The sequence below is a fragment of the Nestor notabilis genome, unplaced genomic scaffold (assembly GCF_000696875.1).
Source record: "Nestor notabilis isolate BGI_N333 unplaced genomic scaffold, ASM69687v1 scaffold13116, whole genome shotgun sequence".
NCBI classification, from domain to species: domain Eukaryota; kingdom Metazoa; phylum Chordata; class Aves; order Psittaciformes; family Psittacidae; genus Nestor; species Nestor notabilis.
This window is the reverse complement of record NW_009934316.1, coordinates 1-16,873: the sequence shown is the minus strand read 5'-3', so window position 1 is coordinate 16,873 and position 16,873 is coordinate 1. Positions and strand designations below refer to the sequence as shown.

The following is a 16,873-nucleotide window of genomic DNA, read 5'->3' as shown; positions in this document are numbered from 1 at the left end:
TAGTCTATGAAATATAAACTTACCGCTAACATAGCTGAATTTCTGTCTTCACAACAAAATCCTGTTATTTCAAGGGATGTTTAATCTCCAAAGCAAACACAGTTGGGCATCCTAAAGCTGAAAGAAAGGACCTGCCCATAGTGCATAACCAAACTGCTAGTGCTCCTTCGCAGAAACTCTTTGGGTAGGGAAGCAGGAAGCAGGAGATGGGAGAAGGGCAAGCCTACCCAGGATCAGGAGGTAAGAACTTGTGATGAGAATCATGGAATCAGGGAATGGTCTGGGTTGGAAAGGACTTTAAAGCTCATCCAGTTCCAACCCCCTGCCACAAGCAGGGACACCTTCCATTAGAGCAGGTTGCTCCAAGCCCCTGTGTCCAACCTGGCCTTGAACACTGCCAGGGATGGGGCAGCCACAGCTTCTCTGGGCAACCTGTGCCAGCGCCTCAGCACCCCCACAGGGAAGAGCTTCTGCCTAAGATCTAACCTGAACTTCCCCTGTTTGAGTTTAAAGCCATTTCCCCTTGTTGTGTCACTTCAGTCTCTGATGAAGAGTCCCTCTCCGGTATCTGTATTAACAAGTGAATATGCAGAAAACTAGTGTTCCTAAGGCTGTAGTAAGAAAAAAGGGAATTTGATCTACAGTTACCACTAGTAAAAAATCGTTTGCACTCCATATTTTTCTCCAGAATACTTTCTATACAAACTCACGTATATAAAGCAGTATTAGATGCAGCAGGGGGAACCCACATAAATATTATTATTTTATATACAACAATTGCAATGAAGAGTGCAAACTGTGTACCAAGAGATGATGGCTGCTTTGCAGATATCCAGAAGGAATGAGTTAGATTTTCCATTCAAGAAACAGACTTGCTTGCCAGCTACTGCTCAAGGGTAATTTCAGTATGATCCTTCTACTTTAAAGTTCTCTTTAGTGAGATTTCTCTTCCTTTACGAAACCGAGTCCAAACGCAGAGAATAGTCTTCAAAGATTGATTGCCAAGTTCTGTGAGACACTAGAAGTAGTATTAAGATTTTACTTAGGTAGTGTAATCTCACTTTATCTTTTGATTTATAGGGAGAAGTCCAAATATGACCCAGAAAGAGAGAGAATTCTTCTCGCTTGTGGATCTTTTTTCTTACATCACATCCATAAAACACAATTTCCTCTATGGCTCTTCAAACTCAAAGGTACAGCAGGAAGAGAGAAAAATTTCTCTAGCAAGAAAGGCAGAAGTTTGAGTAATTTTGACAGATGTGTCAGTACTAAGATGTAGCCTTTTGCTTCCACCTTAGTGAAAGAAGACTTAGTGCCTGCTATAGCACAAAGCCAAAAAAAAAAAAAAAAAGGGCAAATCTGATTTCTTGGTCAGAGATATGACATCTCTCTGCTTTCCTCTGTACAATCCTGGCAACATGTGTTCATCAACATTTCTAACAGAAAACTCACAGAACTACCCAATTTCATCACTGCCCATCTCACAGCTTTGAAAAGGAACCAGGATAAGCTTTCCTGTTCTGCTAGCCCACAGTGTGATGACTTGCAAGTGTTTTGCTGTTCTGCTCAAACCACAACATTGTCCCAGCACAGAAATGTCATCTTCGTAAGCCACACTATGTGGTCTTCATAAGCCACACTTACACAAGCACTGTTCAACTCAAAATCAACCACTGGCCTTTAAGCAGCTTTTTTACTGGAAGAGGTGAAGCACCTTTGACTTCTGCTGTTTTGACTTTGACTGTTACTGTGGTGATGGACCTTGCGAAGTTTGTGCAACTAAAATCTTTGGCCCTTTGAAAATAACAGTCTGGATTTGTCACTGATCTTTGTGTCAGACTACAGGGTAAGCCAAAGGGGAAGTGGATTTCCAGAAGGCATGTTTCCAGAAGTGGAGAACAGGTCGTCCAAAGCCGTTCATACACCAAGCAAATCATTTTCTTGATGAGTAACTCTTAGAAGCTGACAATCCCTGGTGCCCCAGCCATTTGGGGGAGAGAAGGAAAGCAGTGGAAGATAGCCATAGAATCAGCTATGCACACTCCTAGATAAGCATTGAAAAGGAAGCACCTGAGGACCAAGATAAAATTGATGGGCAATGGCAAGATTGGTTTTGACGCTTTGATTCTGCTAGAAGAGTTCCTGGTAAACATATGAGGGCTGGCTAACCACCATTCATTCCATAACAGATAGATGAAGCTTTAACCATCACAGGTAGTTCCTATTGTTATCTGCACTTCAAGCAGTAGTCCCAGTCCTTCTGCAATGACTACTAGCATCCAGATGATTCTCAACCTGGAAATCTTTCTTTTCCTTCTAAGTTCTTAATTTTCTAAGTATCTGTACATGTTGCCACCAATGGCAGGCACAGAAAGCCTATGCATTCCTCCTGAATCTTCTGTAGGCTTTTTTCTTCTGGCAATTTCGAGTTGGAGGTGAAACACAGTGTTTTAACACTTCAGGCAACGGTCATCAATCCATGCACAAAAGCTCTCCTGCACGTTGCAGGGCTAACACCATGCTTCTAAAAAAAACCAAACCCCAAACCTATCAATATCAAAAAGGTACTGCAAGCATTCTGATGATAGTTTGGATCTTGTTCTTACATTCCAGTCACACTATTACCTACAACAGTAACAATTTCACAGATATTTTGTTTTAGATAAAGCAAGAAGTATGGCATTAATCTCCTTTCTGGAAGTCTTCAGCCCACATCTTCATGGTGAAGTCCTCAGCGAATAGGGCAAAATCTATCCTCTCTGCAGAAACACAACTTTTAGAGGGTCCCAATACAAGACTTGTATTCAAAGCTGATACAAGTATCTTCCTAATTTAATTTCTGCAAAGGTGAACTGCTGCCAATCTGCGACATGATTCAGCTCATCCTCTTCTGGACACACATACAGAACCAAACTTATAAGATTATCCATAAGCAGTTCTTAAATCAGTAATCACCTAAAAGGAAATGTACGCTTTCAGATCAGATCTCTTGCATAAAAGGCAAGTTGTTGGAGTCCTCATGTCTCCTAAGTCTCCTTAAATCAAGCACTAAAATGAAAAGTGAGCTACACAGTTATAACTTTGTCAGCTGTCCGTGTTGTCTGACTATTCATATTGCTCTGATTCAGGAAAAGTCCGTAGGACTTAAATTCTGTCACGAATTAAGGTCTAGATAGTCAAGAGTCCAACACCAGAAAGTATGACAAGAGCTCAGACTGCTACCTGAGGCAAAGCTGCTTCTCTGACTGCTTCAAAGTGCAAGTCAGGAATACAGAATACAACCAGACTTCAGGCATCACAAGCTCTTTCAAAATCAGCCTAAAAAGCGAATTACTCATCTCTTAGACTGACTGTAAAAGGGTAAACTGCAATATAGATGATAACATTTCCATACCATTTAAAATTTCAAAAACTTAACAAAAGGAATTACTTTCTCCCAAATTTTGAACAAAGTCTTTATTCCAAGTGAAATTGCTAGTGTGTAAAATTACTCAAAATTTGAAGGAGGAAGCAGAAGGAGCAAATTTTGTCTTCAAGCTGTTTGTGTGGGAGAATCCTGTAGAAAAATAACTTATGCACATAAAGACGACCCAAATAAAGGTTACCCAACAGTTTAAGTTATTTTCTAAGTAAGCATTACTGTACTGCAGGTACATATTTCAGTCAAATAATGTCTCAATTTCCCATGCCATTTTTTTTAAATCTAAACATTCAAGTTCGGGGGTGGGGGAATATTTAAGTGCCTCTAGAAGCTTAATAAGTTGTCGTTGTACCAGAGAAAACAGAATAGTTCTGAACAGGTTTTTACCTAGCAGATCTGCTCCTTCATCAACATCTCCGATAACCTCGGACCCTGCTGTGGAGAGTTCATGATACAGAGAGTCTGTGTTGATGCCGAACGCCTTGTTCACAATCCCCTGTGTTGGGCTGTTGTTGGAAGAGAAAAAATGAAGGACTCTTGTTACTTGTCAACATTGAAGCTGAACATTTCTGAAATACTGAGCATCCCAGACCACTACGATCAAACCCTGAGAGCACATTCCACCCCTTCACCATAGGCTGATTCAGAGGACGTACTAACTAAAGAAAAAAGAATGGTTTATTCCCCGTATCAAGAGCAAGTACCTACCACATACAAAGCCAAAACTCACACACCTGACCTCCTTTTAAATCGTAACAGTTAATGACTATTCAATATTTGACAGAAATATTCAACTCACAGAAGCTCTCAGCTCTGACTTTTCTGCAAGGATTCCCACACTCCTATCGGTTTAGATAGCAACCTTACATAGCAAGATCAGATAAAGACTCAAATGCCGAAAAGAGCAATGGTCTTTTTTCCTTCACCAACTAGTAAGTGAAATCACCCCGAAGGTTTAGTTTCTTTTTTGGGCGAGTCTATGTACTGAAACACTTCTTCACATGTCAACAAAATATATTTCATGAAAGGTAAATCAAAGTTAATGTTTTCTAATCATACCATACAGGAGCACATTTCCACCTCTTACTGCCATGTCCACTTTGCACCTCACAAACCTTTTGTTGCTACACCACTCTGTCCTCTGATCTACCAAGTCAAATAAGCCCAGTTCTGGCCCAGCTGGACAGGTCTTTGTGCAAATTACCACCAGACATTTGCCACCTCCAGGGAACTCAAAGGAAGTCAGAACCCCTCATGTCACACTCAGCAAAATATATGGACTTCTAAAACAGCTGTACCTTGAACTCAGAGTGAGCCACAGCATCCATTCTTCACTCCTCCTAACAAGCAAAACGGCACACAGTGAAAATTCATAGTCAATACCTGTTCCCAGTGCGTTCCAGGCGGGGGTCTTGACACATATCCAGCTCTGGAGTAGAGTCTATGATGTCCTGAACATCGGACCACTCATCACTGCTGCCCATTCCTAGGTAAGACAATAGATACGATCTTTAGTATCAGGACTTACACAGGATGGTGTTCCTTGAAGGGACTTTTGCAGCTTTGAATATCAACATTTCAAAACTTTACAGTGTCAAGTCTTAAAATAGGAACAGAATGTGGCTGATCGTCTGGAGTCATAAATGTGCCAGTGCTGGGAAGGTGCCCTCACAATTCAGAGCAGGAAGACCTTAAGCATCTTCCGCCCAGCCCAGGGTGTCACCAAAGTCACTGGCCTGAATCCTCATTAAAGAGTGATAACCAGCAAAACTTCACCCATTAAATGACAAATAAACCTTTTCTTTCTGTGAATAAAAACTCTTCAATCACCGTGCAGCTTTAGCTGAGATTGAAGACAACACAGTGATTTTCTGTATAGCTTCACAGAGATTACTATAGTTATGAATCAGCACTATTTTAGTTCCAATAGAAATAAAATTTCAATACAAATTCTTAAGTCTACAACTGGTTTAGATACCCGTTACAGTGAAATTACACTTAAAATCTGATATATGAAATCTGTTCTGATTTCTCTATAATCTACAGCCTGAAGCTAGTATTTAAAGAACAAGGAATTTCCTCCTCTTGTCAAGTCACATTTATTACCAAACTGTTCCGAAGCCCAGGCTTGCACCTATTCTAAACAAGCAATATGAACACAACGTCTGTTCACACAAAAAATTTTCAAAGGATTAAAGACCTACTTTGTAAACTGCATTAGTCCCTGTAGGATGTGAAATTTTTGGCATTCCCAAACAGCCCCAGAAGCCAAATATCAGAGCCTATGACAACTTGTGTGTTAATTTTACTCTTTTAGGCTGGCATTGTGCTCCAGCTGGCAACAAATTTCGTATTTGAAGACAAAGCATGATATGTATCAGTTGCCAAAGCAGGCATCCATACACCAGTGGTTCTCAAACTCAGAGAAACAGAGGTTTCCTCTTCTTTATTTTTTCGAGATCAGAAGCTTTTCTGCAAATACCTTTAAATGCTGCTTTTGGTACTTCAGCTCTAAGGCATGTACATCACTGACATGATTATGCATTTCTAATTAAGCATATAAGATGTGTAAAATACATAATTAAAATTCAAGTATCTGTGTTTCTCTTCAGCATGAAGATCTGATTTTGCATTACATGTGAGAAACAGCTGAAAGGTTGAACATGCAGAGCACACAGGAAAGATAGAGTATCTGCCTTGAGCTGATTCCACAATATGGTACTTCCACCAAGTAAAAAGCTTTCACATGCTAAATGATTTCATAGTTGCACACATACAGAAAACACTTTGACTCAGGAAAGCTATTGATGGTAAATGACCTTGTAAAGCAGCAGCTGTAAAAATAAGGGTAAGAATTTATAGGGCATTCAAACTACTGATGACCACTCTCAATTTCTCTGATACCAGTGCTTATGCTTGACTTGCCTTGGCCAGGATCACCAAACAGATCACAATCTAACAGTGAATCTAATCTAATCATGAAGAAGCTACATGCTCAGATGCTAAAAGAAATACAGAATGGAACTCAGCCATTGCAATTCCCATTCAAATACTACAACAAAAGATGTTACATGTTGGTTTATAGTCTTAATTTGTTGGGAACCAGCCTGGGAATGTTAGCAGAATTTCCTCTGTATTATTCAGGAAAAATGATGATCATCTGGCTCAGATGCTAACCTCAGAGACCAACAATCATCCGTGCGCTCCTGCACAGATTTCCCTTACGATCTTCAGTTAGTTTTACAGTCCTTTTGTATATGACCCGTAGAACAGACCATTTCTCATTTCTGAAGGCTGCTGCAAGCCTAAACACATGCTCAGACACTACACTGGCACAGATATATGAAAAAGCAAAGAAAAGATCTTTTATTATCTTCACTGTATTTAAACAGCCTGGCGCTAAAGTGTTAGGTGGTGGCTTACCTGACAAGAAATCATGAATTCAAGTTATTAAAGGACTCCAGGAAGGGGAGAGAAAACAACCATAACTTCCAAAGATTTGGGGGGACTAAAAGAAAACAGCTTATTTAACTAAGAAAAACAGCTGGATATAATTGCTATTTTAAACGCATCAAGGCATGGGATAAACACACAGAAGGGAAAATAATTACTTAACCTAATTGACAAATTAGGCATATGAATAAATGGATATAAAATACTTACAAATAAGCCCAGACAGAAAACTAAATGGAAGCTTTTAACAATTGTATCGATGAGGTCCACAAGCAGTTTTCCAAAACCTCAGTTAGACTAAAAAGGGACTTGACTGCTCATGGAAGAGGTTCTATGACATGGATGAATGCAACTGCAGGGAACTGAACTCAATAACCTATTCCCATACTGTCTATTTGTGAAGCTATTCATATTACTGATGTTTTAAAAATTTGCTACCCAGGAAACTGCTAACATCCCATCAGCCCTGCCTCGCTCGTGTATCTTTCCAAGTAAGACTTCCTCAAACTGTATACTTTTCATACCGATTACCCTCGGTCTCCCAGCCTCTTCCAGTAACACAGGGACAAAAGCATTGGGAATTCAATTATTTTAATGATAAGTACCCAAGCTCCAATTTCCATACCTATGCTGACATTCCTCATCTCCTGTGTGACCTGGACTTCCATGTTCCGGCTGTTCCGCTTTTCTCGCGCTCTCTTACTGCTCTTGGTTGTGCCACTGTATTCGCTGATGGGCTGGATGCTCTCATTCAAGGGTGTGACAGCAGCAGAGGGCACAGATGATGTGGGAGTGTTGGACTTGGTTCCAGTGGTGCTCGGTGTGGCAGCTGCTGAGGACTGCCCAGATTCGGACATTTCATCTTGAGGACACTATGACAGTTCCAGGGTGGGGGAAGAACAAAAAGGGAAAAGCACAGCTATACATTTCAATTAATCTCCCATTTGTTGGTGTATGGCTGCCTTAAAGCATTATGGAGAATGAGTCTTGCTCACTGTACCAGCTACATGTCCAGTGCTTGCTGGTGACATTAGGCACTGCAACCACAATGAAGCAGTGAGTTCTCGTGCTGAACTCAACAAGCAAATCCCACCTAGAAGAAGACTGATATCCTTCCTCCTTTACCACTAAACCTTGTTCTTCACAAATCACATCAGTATGTGATCTTTTCATCATGTATCTTGTGAAAGGTGGCTTTATCAGAAGTGAAAAGCACTTGCAGCTCATACTGACTGCAGTGGAAGCTGAAGGGCTTTGACACTTGCAGTAAGCCAAACCAGCATTTCCCAAGACTGGAAGGCAACATGGATATTGCTTGGGAAGAATCTGAAGTGGCCTCTTAGAGGTCCTGGATGATGTAATTACTCTAAGTCATCAATGGAACCCGGATGAGAGAACATCCAAGTGATTTTGACACTAAACTGCAGCAGTAAAGCGGGTACCAAGCTGGGATGGTCTGACTTTGCTAGCGCAGGAGACCTGTGTCCCCATACCACCTTACTCAGAAGCTAGTCAGGCATGGGTCTAGCTTGACAACACAGTAAAAACCGGCTGGTCTCCCCACTTCCAAATGACAGGATGACAAGATCCAAGAATTCAAAAATGAGAAAATGATAAATCAGCAAAGGAGATGGATTCCCAGTGTGAAATGCACACAAATGGCTCTCAGTTTTACAGACATTACAGCCCCATTTCTCATAATACACCTCTTGAAAAACATGGGAGGTTTCAAGGCTCTGTCAGGATTTTATACCATGAGACCTGTTTGTTAGCACTGCTTCAGTCAGCCAATTAATGTCTTGACCAATGCTGTGATAACTCCCAGACCCAAATGACATCTACCCATTCCTCATGGCAGTCCACTGTAATCACTGCCTGCAGGTAGATGACAAAATTCATGTTGCAAGTTAGATGTGATAATGAGTTGCAATTGCGTGCAGTGACATCCAGCATCTGCACACACAGACCCTGCTTGAATCTTTACTATTTGCCTCTCCCCTCCTGTGCAAGTGCTAGAAAGATCCTGCTCTGAGCCTCCCAACCTTGGAGCTGTGACGCTGTTTCGCTTCATTGATTTGGAAGTCTTGTTCTCTTGTTCTAATAGTAACTGCACAACATGACAAAGAAATTCAAAATGGGATGAGAGAGAAGACTGAAAAAAAAGGTGACTTAACCCTTTGCAGCCATGTGGAGTTTTTTTAATTTTAATCTGTAATTTTACTAAGATCTTCCTTTAATTAGACTGGCCTCTGTATGCTTATCTTACTGTATCTTACAGTACACCACACTGTGGAAGTCAAAGGTTTTACACTGCATCTGTGCATTTACATTGGAAATCAAGACTTTTTAAAACTCTGTTACCATTAAATACAATCCACATTCTGTATACAGCTTCTGCATTGTCTGTCCAAACAGCACCCACATTTCTACACTCAATTCATCTCCCTGCACATTTGCCAATTTTAGCATTAAGACTGAGATGAAGACTTTTCACTTAGGCTGCTGCATGTGATAACCACACTTCCCACCTCTACTTCAAACTCTTGTTTCAGGAGCTGCTTTCCTAATATGTAAAGAGACAACAAAAAAAAAATCAAACCAGGTTTTTGAGAACCAATACAATCCAGTAAGCCTTGTACTACTTCAACTGCAGTTTGCCTACTGTGCTTCCTAATGTATAAAGTGACAAAGAGATTCAAGTGTGAAGTGCAACCATAAAACCTACTTCCCCAAACAAAACTTCTGTTGGATGAAAGGATTCAGAGATGTTCTTATACCCACTGTAAGTCTGTAAGAATAACCAAAGATCACAGCAGGTGGCTGAGCAACTTAGCACTTCAAAAAGAGAAACCCAGGTGGGCCCACGTCATCCCTTGAAGTAGATGCTATTCAGAAACCCTGTATCATCAATGTCTATAGGGCACTATTTGCATCAGAGATATCCTCTATCTTCTTATTGACATAATCTGGCCCTCACCCAGAACACACCAGTGAGTAAAACTACCCTGGTCTTTCACTTACTCGTTGGTTATACATCTGAGTTTTATATTTACCTCGAAAACATACTTTATCAACCTACCAGCCTGCGCTGGAAAAATTCCTCCCAGATGTAAATACTACCAAGGCACACCTCTTCACAGTCCAAAAGCATTATTAATCTTTGCTGGCATCTTCCTTCTATTGTCCTCAGTGCTTCATTAACGCTAAATATTCCACTAAGTGTACAGCTCTCCCTTACAGCGTAGGAGGCATTCTCCATAACCCACAGCTCACCCAAAGAATACTCTTCACAACCACCACTTACCTACAGCCATACCTGTCAACCTCCTAAACATCAAATGTGTAGTAGTGACCTCCAAAATGCATTGCAAAGGCCCAACATTCATAGCAGTCATATGTCACCATGAGAAGCCACAATTGTATGGTTATAACACTGAAAGCATAGTACATAAAAACAAAAATGTTAAGGACTTTCATCTCCAAAATGGTGTATAAAATAAACGTACAACTGAATGTAAAAATAAAATAATGACAGCAACTAAAACAGAAAATAATAATAAGCACATACAAGGACACTTAAAATGTAGCTACAGGAGGCCTCATGAAGAAGAAAAACCAGTCAGAAGAGTCAGGATACATATATGGGAAAGTGAGCTGTCTATGCAGCTGATGTCAGCGAAGTATCTGAGCTGCTGAAGAGATGAGGAGCGCACAAGCAGCCCTGCTGAGATTTCAGTCATGCAAAATATTTAAGAAAAAGCATTCCAGTCAGAGTGTGCAAGATGCTTGCAGGAGGAAAATCTCCATTTCAAATTGCAAACCTGGTCAGTCAATCATATCCTTTAATTATTCATAGGTTTGCTTCATGCTCTTAGGAAATCCTCCGTAACACTACTAGCCAAGTCTTCCACAGCCCAAGCTCTCTAACTCTACCCTACCAGTCAGCCTCCTTAAACCCAGCACTCCACTTCTGAGTTTCCCCAATGATCACCAACACAAGTCCCAGCACTACCTGTCAGATACGTTTCAAGTAGCACACTACTCCTGCACAAAGCTTTCCTGTAACCAGAAATGGATTTCTTCGCGTGACAGAACCACCACCAAATCACTAAGAGATCCAGTCAGTAATCCTTTATTACCTGAGCTTGGACATCAAAGCTTCCATTTATCTGGGTTCCTGCTGCATTCTCCTGCAATGCAGATACTGAGCTATCAGAGAGATCCACTCAACTTCTTTCACAAGTTCTGCAATAGTACTGCTTAAAGAATTACACCTTAGCAAGTCTGTGAAGATGGATCTAACCCCAATATCCTCCCAGCTCTTCTCCAAAAACTAACCCCTGCTGCATACACCTGATGACTAGTGAGCTTGAGGACATGTTCACAGCATAGTGTGCAGCACTGTCTGGAGATACCAAGGAATAAACTGGTTCCAGAATGAGAAGTGGGTTGGTCTCTGTGCATTTCGGTGGCTGGCTGTGCCCTTGCAGCAGTGCTGTCTTGGCACAGCACTAGTCTGAACAAACACGTTCATGCTCTATCTTCATCCTTAATTACGTTACTGCACTGTGGCATTGCTATTCCCTAATTCCAAGCAGTTTTCCAGACATGACTGCAGGAGACGACTGGCATTCTGCAAGTTGCTATGTTTCCCAAACTTCTGTGCTTTTAACACTACAGCAAAAGTTGGGTTCCAAGAACAGTCCCCACTCTATCTAAAGATCTTGCTTTGGTATTTCCAACTTCCATGGAGGCAGAGGGCTGCCCAAGTGCTAAGGTTTGTGCTGTGCTCAGCCTGGCCACTTAACAAAGGCAGTTTCAAAAAAGGGAAGTTGCTGCTTTGTCTTCTGCATAAATTCTGAATTTGTCTAAATTTCTTTTGCTATGCATCAAGGAGGCCACTCCTGCAGTCCCTCATGCCAAAGTACCATTAATGTAATCTGGGGACATGGAGAATGGGTACAAAAAAACTTGGGTTTTGTCTTTGTTCCTCCTCTTTGCCTTTGCTGTCTCAATATATTTTACAGATCAGTGATTTTAAACTTCTCAAAAGGAGACCAGTCCTTAGATGTGACATATAAAACACTTGATGTTCCACAAATTCCAGGCAGAGAGAAAGTAAATTTTATCAGACACCTTTAAAGCAGACAAGAAGCTCTGTGAGATACTGGTGCTGGGTAGATGCACCACTGACTTTCAGGCCTGTCACCAAGTACTGGGTTGGAACTAGATCATCTTTAAATTCCCTTCCAACCAAACCATTCTGTGATTGTATGATCATTCAAAGAGAGGAACTTGGTGGGAGCCTGAGCACAAAGACTTTGAGAGGTCTATAGGTACAGCTCATCGGAAATGTGGTCACCATGTGCAATCAAAACTGTAAACCACTGCAGTGAGCTGTCAGTTGAAACATCTGGGTCTTTGGGCTGGTCACTGAATGGCAGAGCAGAGCCCCACAGGCAACAGGCAGAACCATGCAGCTGCTTTGGCGCAGTTGTAATGCTGTGAGCTCTTCGACAAGCCCCAGTGCAGAAGGCAGTGTATTGAAGGTGACAGGTATATTGACGGTAGACAATGCAAGTCTAGAGCAATGACTAAAGATAAGGAGGAACTGAAGACCTTTAAGCACAGTGCAAGACTTGGGGATCCAGAGAGGATTAGGAGCCCTTCTTTCCAAAGACAGGAAGGCCAGAACAGTGATCAGTCAAAAAGGACGAACACTGGAGAGCAAGCACAACACAACACCTGGTCCCAGCTGAGCACACTACGCTTATTGAGGCACTACTCTTACTGAGGGGGAAAGAGGGACCAGGTTCCAACACTTCCTCTCCCAAATAAGCTATAAAAAAAGTGAAGGATTTATCTTCCCTAAACCCCTAATGCTTCCCCACACATTCCTCTCAACTTGGGGCCAGCCAAGTAAAGGAGATTATCACTGAGGCAAAAAGCTTGAGGAGCTGTCAAATCCCTCCCGCACCATATACCAGATCTGCACAAGAATATCTTTCCACCTACAGCACAGCTACCGAGGGAGCAGACACACAGCAGGGAGCGGCTGCAAAGGGTTATGGACACAGACTGGTCTCCACCTTAATGAAAACATGGGATGCTATTGACAGTGGGAGAGTGAGAAACTCTTGCTCCGTGACGGTCTGTAAAACCTTGTAGCTGGAGTTGGACTGCAGCTGGCTGAGGTCACTGAGGTGCCAGTGGTCCAGTGTTGGGATGATCTTGGCCCCTATCTGCCCACGTACCATGCCATCCGCGAGGGGGAAGACATTCAGAGAGTTAGGACGTTCCTTCCTGCTAAACAGACAAACAGAGAGAGGGGAAACCAATCTGTTAGCCGTTTACAAGGTTCTATAGAAAAGAAACAGCACACTAGCTTATGTGAAACATGAGTCACTAGAAACTGAATTGCACTCCTGCCCCTCACACAGCAGCTGTATGAACTCCCACTTCCCACACTTCCATGATGTTGTCTACCCAGACCCATGGTGTCTGCTGCTAGAGCCATACCTCTTCCTGGTGAGACCCTAAGAGGGAGGGAGCCAAGTGATGACAACAGGCACAACTACCTTCTCCACCAACACAAAATATTTTGGGGAGATGCAAAAGTGCAGGAACCATCAGTCAATTTAAGTCAGTGTATATTCTGAGAAACAAAGGTACTGTGGGAAAACAGCCCACAGCAAACAACTCTCACAGCAAAATTAAAGCTCCCATAAACCCTAGAGATACCATCACTGCACCAGAAAAGAGGCTTTTAAGTAAGAGTCATCTAAATGGCACTTCTGTACATTCCATCCCAAATTCTATTAGCTCCAACAGCAGAAATCAGAGGGGTCTGGATCACTTTCAGTATTAAGAAAATAACACTCATACTCTTTGATCCCCTCTTCATATTCATACTACAATGCACTCAAAATTCAGAAATTAAACAAAGGTATAAATGAATGCATCATTTATGTTGACATATGTCTGTCATTATGTTTCCTTCATCGTCTTCTTTCTTGGCAACTGCAGATGACTAGGTAATTGCAGGTTTGATTCTGAACATAAAAGCTGGCACAGGTTTTGAGACCAAGCTCCAGTGGGAGAAAATCTAGAGCAGGCAGTCGAGGTGGAAAAGGCTGCAGCAGCCTGCTGAAACTGGCAACTGGTTTTGTGCCAGAGAAGCAGGCCTGCAGGGACAGAGCACACATGCATTTGGGGATACCCCCAGCAGCTTCCACTCACTAACTCCAGTGGCCCTGCAGAGATGAGCTAAGCTGATCCTCTGTGTGACAAGCACCCAGAAAGGGGATCATTTAAGGTACTTCACTTACTCCTGTATGGGGCTTCTTGTGATTGGTATGGGGAGTGATGAAATCCACCTTCCTGTACACCAGTATTAGTAACAGCAGACCTTCATGGGCCTGTCTTCAGTGGTCATCAGAACTGCTCTGATGATCAGGCTGGGTGACCATCAAAACCACCTCAGCCATGACCGCAGGTGAAACAACTGCAGCAGAGTCTAAGGCCCTCCATGATATACGCAAACACACTAACACAGGAGATTGTGCATGAATCAGCTCATTTATGAAGGAAAGAGGTGGAATGTCTAGCAGAGGAGACAATGCTTGTGGAATAAACAACCAACTTTCCCATTCCCAGCACTGCCTGGCCAACACAGCGTGCTGCATCACTGTGCCAGCATCACTTGTGCTAAGGAATAACCACTTGTGGCCTATCTTGGATAGGCAGAAGGGGCAGAAAGGTGTTTCCAGCGTGGGCCAGCAAGGAGATCTGTGATGCACTTTTCCTAAGACTGCATTAAAATCCTCTCCTGAAGATCCTAAAGATTCATACATGGAAGTTTCACAGAAAAACCCTCTTACAAAGTGTCACGGTTTAAGCCCAGAACCACACAGCTGCTCACTCACTCTCCTCTTTTTCTCCCCCACTCTGGGTGGGATGGGGAGAAGAGCTGAAAGAATGTAAATCCCATGGGATAGGAATGGTTTAATAACTAAATGTAAAACTACTAATAATAACAGCAAGGGAAGTAACAAGAGGAAAGAATATAAAACAAAAAAGGGAAGGGAAAAAAACCCAAACACTAACCAGCAGTGCTGCACAATACAATTGCTCACCACCCCTTGACCCGAGCTGCAATCTGACCCTTCCAGCTGACTCCCCCCAGTTTATATACTGGGCATGACATGTTGTGGTATGGCATATCCCTTTGGTTAGTTTGGGTCAGATGTCCTGTCTCTGCTTCCTCCTGGCTTCTTGTCCTGCTCCTCATTGGCAGAGCATGAGAGACTAAAAAGCATTACTTAACACATTGATGTTTTTAGTTGTTGCTATCAGCACTGTTCTCAAACTAAAGCTGAAACACAGCACTGCACCAGCTACTAGGAAGGATAAAAATACCTGTTACAGCTAAATCCAGGAAACAAAGGCAACACATAAACGGATTTTAGAGGAACACAGATCATTGACACAATCTGATTAACTTTCTTTCATAAAGAAGATGCAATCATCTTTCAACAGATTCAAACTCAGATTCATACATGATAGGATTATCAGTTTTCTTGTAGCATTTCCACTCAAAAGGTACCTTGGTGCTTGTTACTATTAAATGCTAATAATTGATGAAGGTTTATAGAAAACATTCCATGGCTGTTTGTCTAAATACCAATTTATGACTTCTATCCTACTATTTACACCTGCTCCTAATAGGTCATGATCCCATAGGACACTTACCTCTATCTGTCTTCCTGCATTTGCCTCTCTTTATCCTACTTCTATCATTCCAAGACCCTAGAAGTTTCTAACTAACAGCTGAGTTTTAAGTTTCTAAATAACACACTAGGGAAATTTTTCCCCTAATATGAGAACTTCACGCCTGACACTGTACTGATTTCAGTGCCACAAAAAGTGTAGCCAGTTATGTAGAACAGATTAAGAAATTCAAAACTAGAAATTAGAATTTTATGCCGCAAATACAGAAAATTCCTAGCTTTGAAGAAATAGCTCAAGGGTCCCAAAAAAGTCTAATTCAAAAGAATCATTCTTTTCATGGGAAAAAAAAGCCATAGTTTCCTATCTTTCCTTTTCTTCAGGTTAGGATAATGGTCATAAGGGAGTCATGCTTCACAGGTGTACACAGCTGGAGAAAATGTCCTGTAACTGCAAACCATTCCTTGCAGAACAAGTGGTGCAGTCAGAATACCTAACATGCTACAAAAGAAATGCTTTTGTGACTGTGCTGGGATGGCCTGACAGAACTCACTGGTAGCACTAGGAAACATGAGCTATCCCAAACATATGCTGAGACATTATACTTCTTCTTTAGGTAATTTCTATCAGATTTCTTTTGAGAAGCCATAGCTTATTTCTACATTCATATACAAACACACACACATTTAACATGAAAGGAGATACAGCCCTCCATTGAATGTACAGGGAATGTATGAACTTCACAGTCCCTGCTAATTAGAAAACAAGGGACAAAGTCTCCACAGCGTCAGAAGCCGTAGGATCTTCAGGAAAGCATTTTAACATAGATGGTTAGGAAACTTCCTTGCTGAGTTTCTTTGGAAACACCTTCCAGCCTTTTCTGAATCTCCCAGGGAAGGGGAAAGAGCAAACACCACAGAAGAGCTAACTTCAACTTTGCAGTCCTGGGGCTGACTATCAGCCTTCAAAGAAATTTAGAGTATCCTCAGGGCTGGCCTAAATTTTGAGTGTTGGAGTAACCTTCATAACACTTGGTTGGTTCCACCTTACATTATGAGGTAAACAGCAAACTCCTCACTTAAGGTTTTGTCCTGGGTTCAGCTACAGCAGTCATTTTTTTTCTGCTTCTTAGTAGCTGGTGCAGTGCTGTGTTTTTGAATTTCAGTCTGGGAACAATGCTGATAACACCCATGTTTTTAGTTGTTGCTAAGTAATATTTGCTCCGACCAAGGACTTTCTCAAGTCTCATGCTCTTCCAGGGAGGAGGGGAAG

General features: G+C 41.8%; 1 protein-coding gene across 1 annotated transcript in view; it reads right to left on the bottom strand.

Annotated features, from left to right (window-relative positions):
* The window catches only part of MAPK8IP3 (mitogen-activated protein kinase 8 interacting protein 3), a 33,918-nt gene extending 26,187 nt beyond the window's left edge, over window positions 1-7,731 (bottom strand). The window contains exons 1-3 of the mRNA XM_010017276.1: window positions 7,500-7,731; window positions 4,805-4,907; window positions 3,809-3,927 (exon numbers count right to left, since the gene is read on the bottom strand). Coding sequence (XP_010015578.1) covers window positions 3,809-3,927; window positions 4,805-4,907; window positions 7,500-7,731 — 454 coding nt within the window. The remainder of the gene's footprint in view (window positions 1-3,808; window positions 3,928-4,804; window positions 4,908-7,499) is intronic.
* Between the last annotated feature and the right edge of the window lie 9,142 nt (window positions 7,732-16,873).